The following is a 12,113-nucleotide window of genomic DNA, read 5'->3' on the forward strand; positions in this document are numbered from 1 at the left end:
CTAGATATGTATCTAGGGGAAATAAAAATGTATGTTCATAACAAAGCTTGTACATGAACGTTCACAGCTGAATTTTTAATAATGAAAAAGTGAAAACACCTCAAATGTGTGTTAATTGATGAGTGAATGAAACAGTGTGGTGTATCTACAAAATGGAGTATTACTTGGCAACGAACAGTAATACAGTACTAGGGAGATGAGCTGAGATGAAAGGGCAGGAAGACCTTGAGCTGGCCGCCTCTGCTGAGCACACCAAAATTACAGCTCTTTACAGAATAGCCATTGAAGAAAAAGACCAGAACCTACCATCAAAGATCTTCTACAATTAAAAGCATACAGAAGGAACCACAATGATGCTTTAAAAAAAAAAAAAAACAAACGGTTTATTTCTGATTAAGCTCTCCACTTTTCCTGTGGAACGCAGGACATGGCTGAGAACTGGAGCCAGGCTCCCATTTCTGCTGGAGCACCAAGAGCCAGAAGGTTCTCTGGCCTAACCGGCCTTTTCCAAGAAAAGTGTACTGTTTTAGATTCATGGTTCATGGCCTCTTCCCTTCACCTCCCCTTCCTCCTGTTCTAATGGAAAAGCCTGGTCACAGGTCACCCCAACTCCAGCCAGGTCAGTAGGGGGACCACTGTCCAAGACACCCGAACATCCGAGTTTTCCTTAACAATCGACGGTGGAGGTGCCCGTCCGAGGAGGACAAGGAAATGGTCCTTGCCCAGGTTCCTCGAGGTTGAACAAAACGCTAAAGGAGGCCTGGCTGCTGGCAACTCTTCAGGTGATTATTCTGAGGGAGAATAATCGTATCACCATATTTATGTCTGTAACATCGGTTTACTTAAGACAGTACATAGGAATATACGTCCCCAACGTTTGCTCCAAATTCTCATTTAGCGTTTTTCCCCCATCAGAAACAATCTCTACACGTGAAACTTCCCAGAAGTGTGGACTCCTTGTTTTCTGCTGGTCTAGTTTAAACGCAGCGTCGGATCGCTATTGATGTCGGATACGCGTAAAAGGAGATGTAGGAACTACTGTATTTTCTGGGAACACCTTTTCCCATGACTGGTGAGTGAGTTGTATCCGTTGCGCTGGTGAAGCCCGAGGGCAGAGCAGAGCCTGAGTAGGTCTGTCTGCAAACAGCATCGGGGTCACCAGAGCTGGCCTGGGACAATGGAAGGACCACCGGGGGCCGAGCCCCCCTCGGCCGGAGCCTGCCAAGCGGGGAGCTGCCGCGGAAGGCCAGGCAGTGTGCACTTCTGAGGTGAACTCACGCGGACCCACGGAAACACTGGTAGGATTTGAAGGAAGAAACGTTGTCACAGGCCCACCTTACACTGAGAAAATTCCCACGGGAGGCGAGGGAGAAAACGGCTTCCGGCCAACTCCCGACCCCAGCCCCACCGCAGGTCCTCCAGGCGGGATGGCAAGTTCTTGGAGCCCGGGCTCCACCCAGCACGGAGGGGTGTCTTCACGCCGGGGGTCCTGCCCCGCAGCACCCAGCCCAAGGCGGTGTGGACCTGCGTCTTGACCCCCTCACATCACCTCGCACTAGAACGGACTCTGGGAAGATGGTGGCAGGCCACGACACAGCAGGCCCTGAGAGAAATATTCCAGCCCCAGCCGTGGTCACCAGACCCTCGGTCCCGGGAAGGCAAGGCACTCTTCCTCAGGTTCCCTAAAAAGTTTGATGTTACCGTGAAAAAATGGTAGGAGAAAAGAGAGGAAAAGGCGCAACCCACTTCCGGTTAGCGACCCTGCGCCCTCCTTGGTGGGCGTGGCCAACGTCCTGAGCGGTGGCCAGCGCTGAGCGACGGCCTTGGGGGGGGGGGCCGGGCGGGGCGGAGTCCCGGCCACAACCACTAGCAGTCAGGAAGTTTCCTCCTCCCTGACCTCGCTCTCCAGCAAAGCTCAGCCTCTGTTAACTGTTTTCTGAATGTGAACAGCAGGTCTGGTCAGGAGGCAGAAGACCACCTGCTCTCTGGGAAGCCATCTGGCCAAGACCGTTAAGAAATCCTGACGCATTTCCAAGGGAAGCTCTGATGAGAGGGGCCTCCAAGAAACGCGGAAGGAGGGTCAGACTCTTTTTCTGATACAGAACCACCGAGAAAGCGGGTCCGTGCTGCCAGCTTCAGCTCCTGGGAGAGGGGCGGGGGGTGGCGGGGGAATGACTGCATTTCCACGGGCTGCCCTCGCAGTGCAGTCCCTTGCTCCTGGCTACATCCTGCAGAGCTTCAGCGGGAAGTTCTCGGTGATAAGGTGGTCGGGGTGAAGCAGCACCACGATGTTCACCTCAAACTCTGGGGGAGAGAAAGGACAGACAGGCTCAACGCTCACCGACTCCGGAGGCGCCAACGCCAGCCGCACTAGAGCTCCGCTGAGATCTGGACAGAGAGGCAGCAGCTCCTGCCTTGGGAGCTGCGCACCTTCCCAAGTTTCCAGGAGAAATCGGTGTAGGTGGCTACCCGGGCGGGACTGCCTGAGTATGTCAGTCTTCTCACCCCGGGACACTCTGTTAAGGTCCCGCATTCTCAAATACTCTCTTGTCCTCTGTCTCTACTGCACAGAATCTCCTAGAATCCCATCCGCTCACAGGTGCACTGCGGCTTTCTTTTTAACCTGTCCTACCATCCTGGGTGGACTAGCGGACCCCACGCTGGCCCGCAGCCCACCGGCAGCACCCCAGGCCAGGCGAGAAACAGCACTCGGAAGAGACGGCAAGCCATCTCCTAGCCGTCCCTTTGCAGCCTGGTTTATTTGTCCATGACACCTGTTCAAACATTCCTCTGCTACCTTCAGCAAACAGTAGTCTTTCTCCCCGCTTTCTAGGTGCTAAGGGTCAGCACGTGGATGACAGGGAAGGGGGTGCCTGAGGAGGGAGCCCCCAAAAAGAGAGAAGCCCGGGTCCCTCCCCAGTGTGAAGGGAAGGGGCTGGGGGCCGGCTCCTCCAGGGCCCCTCTGTGGCCGGGGTCCCAAGGACGGTGTCTTCGTATGTGGCCGTTGCCTTGGCCCGGCATTGGCCAGGGCAGGAGTGTGTACCGCAGTGGCTGCCGTGTTCCCTTCCTCTTTCTGATGGCTGTCACAGGCCGCAACACCCTCTGGGCTGCCCAGCCCCATCCTGCCCTAGTCTTCCCACCACCTTGCTGTCCTCCCTGGAGGGGACAGAGAGGAGGCCCGGCAGGCACAGAAGGCCCATGGCAGGACTGGTGCTGGCTTCCTCCCAGCGCAGAGGGCCATGGGCTCAGCTGGGGACAGCCGTGGGCCTGGCCGTGCCCAGGAAGTCCCCCAAGGTGGGCACCGTCAGCGTGAAGGGGCACACCCAGATGTGTGCCTAACTCAGGACGCGGGGCTCACCCTATTCCCCATTGAGAAAGGAACCTGACCTCCCAGCCATGAGACGGTGACCCCAGGGAAACGAGAGGCCGTGGTGCTCAATGATCACAGGTTACCTCCTTCCCGCGGGGCCCCCTCAGCTGAAGGCGTGGTCGCTGCACAAGCCCCCAAGCAAACAAAACATGAGCCACAAGGACAAAAGCACCACCAATGTCTTGGCTGATGGGCTGAGAGCGTTATTTCTACGGAGGAATCATGGGCGCTACATTAAATGCTACATGGATGCTTTGTAAAGTCTGACAGAAATAAGGTGCAGACAGTACAGGTACCTAATGCATAGTGTAGCAGAAAAGAATAATTTTTGGATGTTTCTTAAAGTTTATGTAGCAAAACCACGTTGAAAAATTGACAGATAAGCTCCTCCTCCTTAACTTAAAAATCAAAGGTGCAGCTGACCCTCGAACAACCAAGGTCAGGGAGGCTCCCACCCAGCCACACATCCACACGGAATTTACAGGCTGCCCCTTATTTGGCACTTCCACCACAACTGCAGTTCTCTATCTGCAGATTCAACCACAATACAAGGTGAAGGGAGAAAAAGCAGGATTGAAAAGTGTGTCTTAACGTGAGTCAGATCTTGTGGTCCAAGTATCTGTCGTGCGATCACAGAAAACCACTGACTCCCCCTCAGCTGCCGGAGCCTCAGCCCTTGGGAAGATGACTGTTCACTGGGCTGTCACAGGTCTTGTGTCCCCATCAAATACCAGCCCACCAGAGGGCCGATCCGACCTCCCCACGAGCTTGGCTGGCTGGTCCCTGGCCAAGTTAGTGTCCTTCAGAGAGCATGTTGTCACGTGAACAGCCCACGCTGTCTCCTGGGCAATGAAGCAAGTTCAACCCTGGGCGCCACCCAGCTGCTCTGCACGCATTTTTGTGCAGCAACCAAAGGGCTGGGTGCTCCGCGCTGCACCCGAGATCAGTAGACCAGCAGAACCACCCCCTCCCAGGGGCACCCTGAGGGCACGCACGTACCCACTTTGAAGTTGGTGGTCTCCAGTGTCGGGCAGGTGAACAGCCGGGGGAAGACCATGTAGATGGGGATGGAGAGGCCCCGACACACGTCTCCGTCGGCGATCTGAATGTTCTGAATCTCTGTGGCGTCGCGGGCGTAGCCTTCTGCACAGCCTGCAGCAGGGAGAGGGCATCGTGGGGTCGGGACACAGCGCATGTCCATTCAGGCTGAGGCAGCAGCCAGTGACTCTGGGAGAAGGTGCATCAACAGGAGAGTCCCCTGCTGTCCCGCTGGCTCTGCAGGACCCTGGAGACGAGAGGCGAGCTCGTGGCTGTGGGCTGGTGGCAGCTGAGGGTCGGGGGGCCTTACCACACGTCTCCACGCGCACCAGCTGCAGCTCGATGCTTTTGATGGCGGCCTCCGAGCTCTCCACCACCAGCTCTCCCGTCAGTGGCTGTGTGATCACACAGTTGGTCGAGTTGAGATGTCCTCTGATGAGAAATTTGGGGAGCAAGGCCCTCTGAAACGAGACAAAACCAGACACGTCAGGAATGGGAGGTGCCGGGAGAAATGACTTGAGCCTTTCTGGTGCAAAGAAGAACTGAACACAGAGTCTGGTAATTTACACAAAACTCACTGGGAGCCTGGCTGACAAAACTGGCAAAAATGGACAACAGCACTTAAAACAGTCTGAGTAACAGACTGAATGATCCAACGACTTATCTACAGACCTAAGGTACCTGACAAAGACCAGCTCTCACCAAAGCAGCCTTCCTGCCTGCCTTAGGTCTGCACAACTCCGTCTGACGAAGCGCCATGATATGAGAATGTCTGAGGGACTTCCCCGGTGGCACAGTGGGTAAGAATCCGCCTGTCAACACAGGGGACACGGGCTCGATCCCTGGTCCAGAAGGATTCCACATGCTGTGGAGCAACTAAGCCAGGGTACCAGGACTATTGGGCCCGTGCCGTAGAGCCCACGCTCGGCAACCAAAGTCACTGCAAGGAGGAGCCTGCGCACTGCAAGAGCGGCCCCTGCTTGCTGTAGCTTGAGAAGGCCCTCGCAAAGCAGTGAAGACCCAGCGCAGCCATAAATAAGTAACATTTTAAAAAATGTCTGAGGAAGCTGACAAGAGTGTTTAAGGACGATCTGTCACCAAGAAAAAAAAAAAAGAAAATCAATTTAAAAATGTTCCCAATTATGCAATTTTGAAAAACCAAGAAGAGATTAACTTTATTTGTGAAGAGAACAACTTTTCTTCCATGCTGGACTAAACGCCTATGGACCTTTTCTCTTTGGACAGAGGAATATGGCCGTGGGTGAGTGAGGGTGTGGTGGGAAGAACGGGTCTGAGCAGCTAGAGACACTGCCTAGCACTCCTTCCTACGGCGGGGTTCCAGTTACTGAAGTCAATTCAGAGTTTAGAACACACTGTCCAATAGAAACATGAGGTAAGCCATAAATGTGAAGAAGCGAACGTATAATTTAAAATTTTCTACTAGCCACATTAAAAAAAGTAAGAGGAAACAGGTGAAATTCTTCAGTATATTGAAAATACTGTCTCTTCCACATACCATCAGTATATTACAATCATACATGATGCTTTAAATTCTCTTTTTTCACACCGAGTCTTTGAAACCCAGCCGGTACCTCACAACTACTGAGCCCGTGTGCTGCAACTAGGAAGCCTACCAGGCTGCGCTCCCCAATAAGCCACTGCAGTGAGAAGCCTGGGCGCTGCAATGGTGGGGGCGGGGGGACGCAACCAGAGAAAGCCAGCACAGAGCAATGAAATCCCAGCACAGCCGAGAGAGAGAGAAGGATGGAAGGAAGGAAAAGTCGCCCTGGTGCCGCGACTACGGAGCACGTTACCTCTTTGACGTTCTGCAAGGTGTCAGGTGTGATCGTGAAGTCCACGGGGCTCGGAGTCCATTTCCCCTTCTGAGGCTAAAACGGGGAAGAACTGAAATCAGGAGCGAGTCCCACAGCTCCAACTTGTTTTTCCTCGTTTCAGGAAATGCAAGGCAGCACAAGAATGGGAGACCTTGGTGCCAAGAGGCAGGGTGCCTGGGTTCTAAAACAGTTCTGCCAGGAAACAAGGCTGTGTCTGTCCAATGTCTTCATCCCCCTGACTCAAGTTTCCGCATCTGGAAAATGGGGGGGGGGGGCCAGGCTTCTTTGTCTCGAAGGTCCCTCTCAGGTCCAGAATTTAAAAGCAGAGCGGGATTACTGGGAGACGCTTATTTGAAGCCGTCTCTGAGAATAAGATTGTACACCGAAGTGTGTCTGTGAGGGGCCCTGCGCAGTGCCGTTGCTGGCCCCGGACCCACTGCGCAGGTGAGGTCGGTGAGGCCCAGACGGCTCACCTGGTCACTCAAGTCCAGAGCAGAACGGACAGTCAAACCCAGGCACCCTGGTTCCACAGCTGGTGCTGTTAGCCACTCAGCTGTACAACTAACCTTCTACCAGGAAGAATCACACTGTAGCGTAACAGATTAATTATCAGCGTTATGGAAATTTGTTAACAATGACCACCTCCATCACACAGGCACAGAATCCATCAACACAGCCAAGCTTCCTGGGGGCCTGCCTGGTGCCTTTTACTCACAGGTTGGGGCCCAAAGGCCACTGAGGCCCCGATGGCGTGGGAGCTGTGGAGGATAAAGGCCCCTGACCAGCCTGCCAACTTTACTCACCAAAAGCTTACTCTCAGAAATAGTCTTCTTGAAGCTACTCTTTTTACTAATAGGTTCACGAACGTATTCTTTCGTGAATGTATTTTTCCTGACAGCACATAAAGGAATATTTAACTTGTCAAATGTGGGTCATGGCGTAGTTTGGCTTCTAGTGAAATTATTCACAGAGACCGTGACCCCTGGGGGCTAACTGTGGGTGAGCCCCAGCAGCAGGGAGGAAGCCCTGGGTGGCTCTGCCACCGCCACCAGCCTGAGTGGTCACCAGGCGCCCAGCCCTGGGCAGGGGGCTGAATTTGGGCTTATTCTTCACACAGGTGGAGGCTCTTTTTATTTAAGACATGAAATGGCATGTGATTTTTTTTTTTTAAGGGAGTAATCTACATGAAGAAGAAAATTTTTTTAGCTTCCATTTGAAAACCCTTGATTGGACAGAAGGAAAACATCTGTTTCTAAATGAAGTGACTTCCAAAAATGAGAAATATTTTCATATTTTTTAAAAAACCGTAGCACTGAAAGAAACATCTACTGAAAATTTAGAGGGAAACTACACATAATTGAAAATCCTAAAAAAGTCACAAAATTGATGCAAGGGCATCAGTGATTTCACCGATCTTATGCGGAAAGGCTCTTACATCTTCACTCAGTCATCACTGAGGCATCCGTGGACATTTCATAATAGGGTTAAGAGGCCCTGCCCAAAGGCCTGGAGAGAACTGAGACACAGGACTCCAGGGCCGTGGGCACGAGTACCAGCCCCGACAGGTCCCCTGGAGTGGGGGGACCTAGCCCCCTCGGCTGGCACGTGAAAGGACCGCTTAAGGACACTCTGTCACCGTAGAGTCCCGGCAGAAGGTGTCAGAAAAGGCTCTCCCTGCCCCCTTCCCAGCACCCCGGTGTGTTCCTGCCTCATGGGCTGAGAACGCAGGACCCTGGCCTTCCTACCCTGCAGCCGGGCACATTTCTGCCAGCTGTTTATGGAAGCAGCCACGAAGGATGAGACGATGCCTCCCTCCAGGACCAAGGGCAGGCTTGCGCACCATCTGCTGAGATGAAGGCAGGCCCCCCGGCCTGGGGCTCCTCAGGTGAGGCACAGACCCCTCAGGCACAGCACCCCGTGGGCTAGGGGCATCGCCTGGCGGGTCTGGCCCAGGGAATGACAGGCACAGTGCTACCCTGCTGCTGGCCAGGCCGCGAGAATCATGCTCCCCCGTCTCTGACCCAGGATTCCCGGGTACCTGTGCAGCACCCACGGAGCACTAGCAGCTAACGCACTGCTGCTAAGTGGGTGCAGTCCCAGGCCCCGCAGGAGAGTCCTGCTACCGAGCGCAGGCCCCCCGAGGGCGGCTTACGGTGGAGTGGACGATGAACTCGCAGGTCTTGGTCAAGTCCTTGGCCAGCAGGGACCGCCGCATGTCACAGCGCAGGGTGTACTGCAGAGAAGGGCAGAGGAGACGTTCTTGAGAGGGTCTGCTCTCATCACAGAATTACACATAGACAAGGTTCCATCCCATTAATGCGTCATACGAAATCAGTGTACATAACTGGGGGAGTTAATGCTCAAAATGAAAAGTATTTCTGTAATAGACACCTCAGCCTGTGCCCAGGGCCATCCTATCGCTGGACCCCTGGAAAGGTGCAGAGTCTCACGGAGCCCCACCTGTCACACGGGGAAAGACCCGTGAGGCAGAGCTGGGCATCAGCCTCCCTGTGTGAGCCCGGACAGGGAACACAGCCTCTCTGAGCTTCAGCTTCCTGCTCTGGAAGATGGGGAGGGACACTGATGCGACTTTAGTGAGGACCCAGTGAGATGACAAGTCAGGGCTGGCACATCACGGCTCTGGGTGAAACAGCAGCGACTTTGTAGAAAGGATGAGAAATCATGGCAGCAGAGCTGCAAACCCTGGAGCATCGAGACTCATAGCCAACGAGGCAGACACCCCGTACCTTCTGCGAGACAGGCCCTGAGCCCCGCGAGGGGGAGCCCGCCACAGAGCTGGGCGCCAGGCTGGAAACTCGACCTGTCCCTTCCCATCCTGTCCATGGCAGTGAGAGACTGCTAACAAAACTCTACGGCACATTACTGTCTTAAACAAACAAACAAAAATCGTGTATGTTTAATAAAGCGAGCTAGTGTTTTAATCATCTGGGGAAAAACATTACAAATAATTTGTAGAACTGGAACCACACGTGTAGTGAGTCAAGAAGTTATGACTATTATGACCGACCTGTCCAGGTTAAACAAGAACTATGTATTGAAGGTACTTACTATGTATTAAGGGTCTCCTGGGAGAGGAAACGTTAGAAAAGAAATAAAAAAGAACACCGTTGTCTACAAGGGCCTTTATATGTGTGTGTGTATAGTCTCAATCATACACACACACACACACACACACACACACGTATGTTGCTACTGTTAGTTGCTAAGTCGTGTCCCACTCTTTCGCCACCAGGCTGTAGCCCGCCAGGCTCCTCTGTCCGTGGATTTCCCAGGGGCAAAAATACACATATATTTTCTACCGAGATTTCAGTCTGGTCCCCCAGCCAGACCAGCTCAGCAAGGACTGCACTACATATGCATCTGTTGTTCTCATATGTAACACATACACACGTGTATCTGTGTAACTGACCTTCCTGTACAGCCCACACGCTATGGGCAGTATTTTGTTGGGGCCTGCCTGGTCTCCCTGATTCTTTTCCCAGTGGGAGTGACCCTTCCTCATTTTCAGCCTCAGGGCTTTGGGAGGGCTGGCTTCCCCCAGCCCATCCTGGTTTGGAAGTGACCAGAAAGCCAGGACCGCTGCTAGACCAGGGGAAGAATCCTTTCTGTGGGGGTGGCCAAGCCAGGAGAATGTTCTCTGCCACCAAGAACACAGAGCTGGGGGCTGACCAGTATCCCCTCTCCCAGCCTAGAGAGTCCCCTGGAATTGTGAGTTCCAGGATCCAATGTCCCTTTTTTAGCTAAGTCAGTTTGAGCGAGATTTCTATAATTTGTAAATGAAAGAGTGTGAATAATGGGTACCAACTTTTGGTCACTAAAGGTTTTTTTAAGTGTGAAAGCAGTAACTTAATATAAGGCAGCTGGTGATGAGTGGGAGAGGGCAGAAAGATGGAGAAAAGAGGAAAACACCAATGTGTTTTAGGAACTGCATGGAAACCTGGGTTCAATCCCTGGGTTGGGAGATCCCCTGGAGAAGGGAATGGCTACCCACTCCAGTATTCTTGCCTGGAGAATCCCACGGACAGAGGAGCCTGGTGGGCTACAGTCCATGGGCTCACAAAGAGTCAGACACGACTGAACAATTTTCACTAAATTCTTTTATAGCACTTTCTTGATTAATTCTGACAATACAAAGGTAAGGACAGTTGACATAATATACAGATAGTCACCACGAATTCATTTATTTAATCATTCAGCAATTATTTACTTGGCATGTTCTGGGTGCTGGGAACTAGGCTGAGTAAGTACTCCACAAAGAGACCTCATCAACCCCCAGGAGGAGAGGTCATGAAGGCCGTCTGGGTCACAGAGATGGGATCTGAATTTACACCTGCCTGTGGCAGACACCCACGCTCCAAATCTTCATGCAATATGGTCATTCAAGCCCGGGTCTGTCTGCTGCAAAGCCCTGGATCTTTTCACTCAGTCTGGATCTTTCCCAAATATTAATGAGTGATCTACATGGCAAGACCTATAGGAGGTTAAGGAGGGTCAGACATGAGCAGGGCTCCCAGAGGAGGTATAAGACTCAGTTTCTCTTTTGGCCATGCTGTGTGACATGTGGGATGTGACATGCTTCGTTCCCTGACCGGGGATGGAACCCAAGTCCCCTGTACTGGAAGTGCGGAGTCTTAACCACTGGACTGCCAGGGAAGCCCCAAGATGCGATCTCTTCTGACTTGACAGTAAACACACCATGGACGGGAATGAGGAAAGAAGACACAGCCCAACAGATTTAAAGCAGACTCCTAGAAGGGATATTTTCACCATGAACAAGGAGGACAGGCATCTCGATCATTTACTTCTGAAACCATTTCAGCAGACGTGTTGGTACCACTGTACTTTGTTAAGAGGATAAAACCCCGCTAGTAGGGCCACGAGAGTAGAACAAAAATAAAACCACCCTGTAATTTAAACAACTTTTAAAGGAAAAAGTGGTTGTACAGAGGACAACTGGGAAGACTGACAGCTTCCTGTATGCTCTATCTACAAATAAGGATGAGAGGTGGATGCAAATGTGGCTGAGGAGAATCAGAGCAAATATGATGGAGTCCTCCGCCTAAGAAGTTACGAGGAAACCAGGCCCTGTGAGCTGGCAACCTACTACTGGCTACATTTTAAATCCTTTATGTTGTCAGCCTTTTTACTATTTTTACATTACAGTACCACAACGCAATTCAAACGATAAATGAAAAGTGTCTTTGCACCCATATGATTTGAGAAAGACTGTTATTAAGGCTCAACAAGAACACCTTCTCTCCCAAGTCACACACCCGGGAATCTTCACGGAAAGTGTGATGAGTCCTGGTGCTGAGAAGGCCACGCCCTGTGGGACCACAGTGGCCGCTGCCCCTCTGGGTGGCACCTGCCCCACCGTCCAACCAAGAGGCTGGAAGAAGGCCTGTCCAGAGACTGAATGAGTGCACGGATGAATGAGAACGAGATCAGGAAGTCGCAATCCTGGTGTCTCTCAAGACGCATGCTTCTCAAAAGCAGCAATGGCGAATCTGAGTTAAGAACTGGGAATTAGATGACACTGGAGAATTTCTGTTCCCCCTGAGAGGTGTGAAAACGTTAACTGCCGTTACATAGAAAGAAAGTCCCTATCTTCTGGTGATTTTGAGATGAAGTGTCAAGATTCTGTAACTAACTTTGAAATGATTCAGAATACAGATGAAACAAAGGTGGCAAAATTCTAATAAATGTTGAATCTAGGTGATAAGTAAGAGAGTGACCCGCTCTTATAAATATGAGGTTGAGAGGACATCTCTATGGTTTCAGAAATTTATGAAATATTTGGGGAGGTGCAGAATTCTATGTTACAGCATTCTAAGGCTGATGTTCAAAGT

At 52.0% G+C, this 12,113-nt stretch overlaps 1 protein-coding gene across 1 annotated transcript in view; it reads right to left on the reverse strand.

Annotated features, from left to right (window-relative positions):
- Nucleotides 1-1,823: 1,823 nt before the first annotated feature.
- VPS26C (VPS26 endosomal protein sorting factor C) overlaps nucleotides 1,824-12,113 on the reverse strand; it is a 32,671-nt gene continuing 22,381 nt past the window's right edge. The window contains exons 4-8 of the mRNA XM_055569938.1: nucleotides 8,396-8,476; nucleotides 6,223-6,297; nucleotides 4,719-4,869; nucleotides 4,370-4,522; nucleotides 1,824-2,304 (exon numbers count right to left, since the gene is read on the reverse strand). Coding sequence (XP_055425913.1) covers nucleotides 2,222-2,304; nucleotides 4,370-4,522; nucleotides 4,719-4,869; nucleotides 6,223-6,297; nucleotides 8,396-8,476 — 543 coding nt within the window. The 3' untranslated portion in view covers nucleotides 1,824-2,221. The remainder of the gene's footprint in view (nucleotides 2,305-4,369; nucleotides 4,523-4,718; nucleotides 4,870-6,222; nucleotides 6,298-8,395; nucleotides 8,477-12,113) is intronic.

The sequence above is a fragment of the Bubalus kerabau genome, chromosome 2 (assembly GCF_029407905.1).
Source record: "Bubalus kerabau isolate K-KA32 ecotype Philippines breed swamp buffalo chromosome 2, PCC_UOA_SB_1v2, whole genome shotgun sequence".
Taxonomy (NCBI): Eukaryota; Metazoa; Chordata; class Mammalia; order Artiodactyla; family Bovidae; genus Bubalus; species Bubalus kerabau.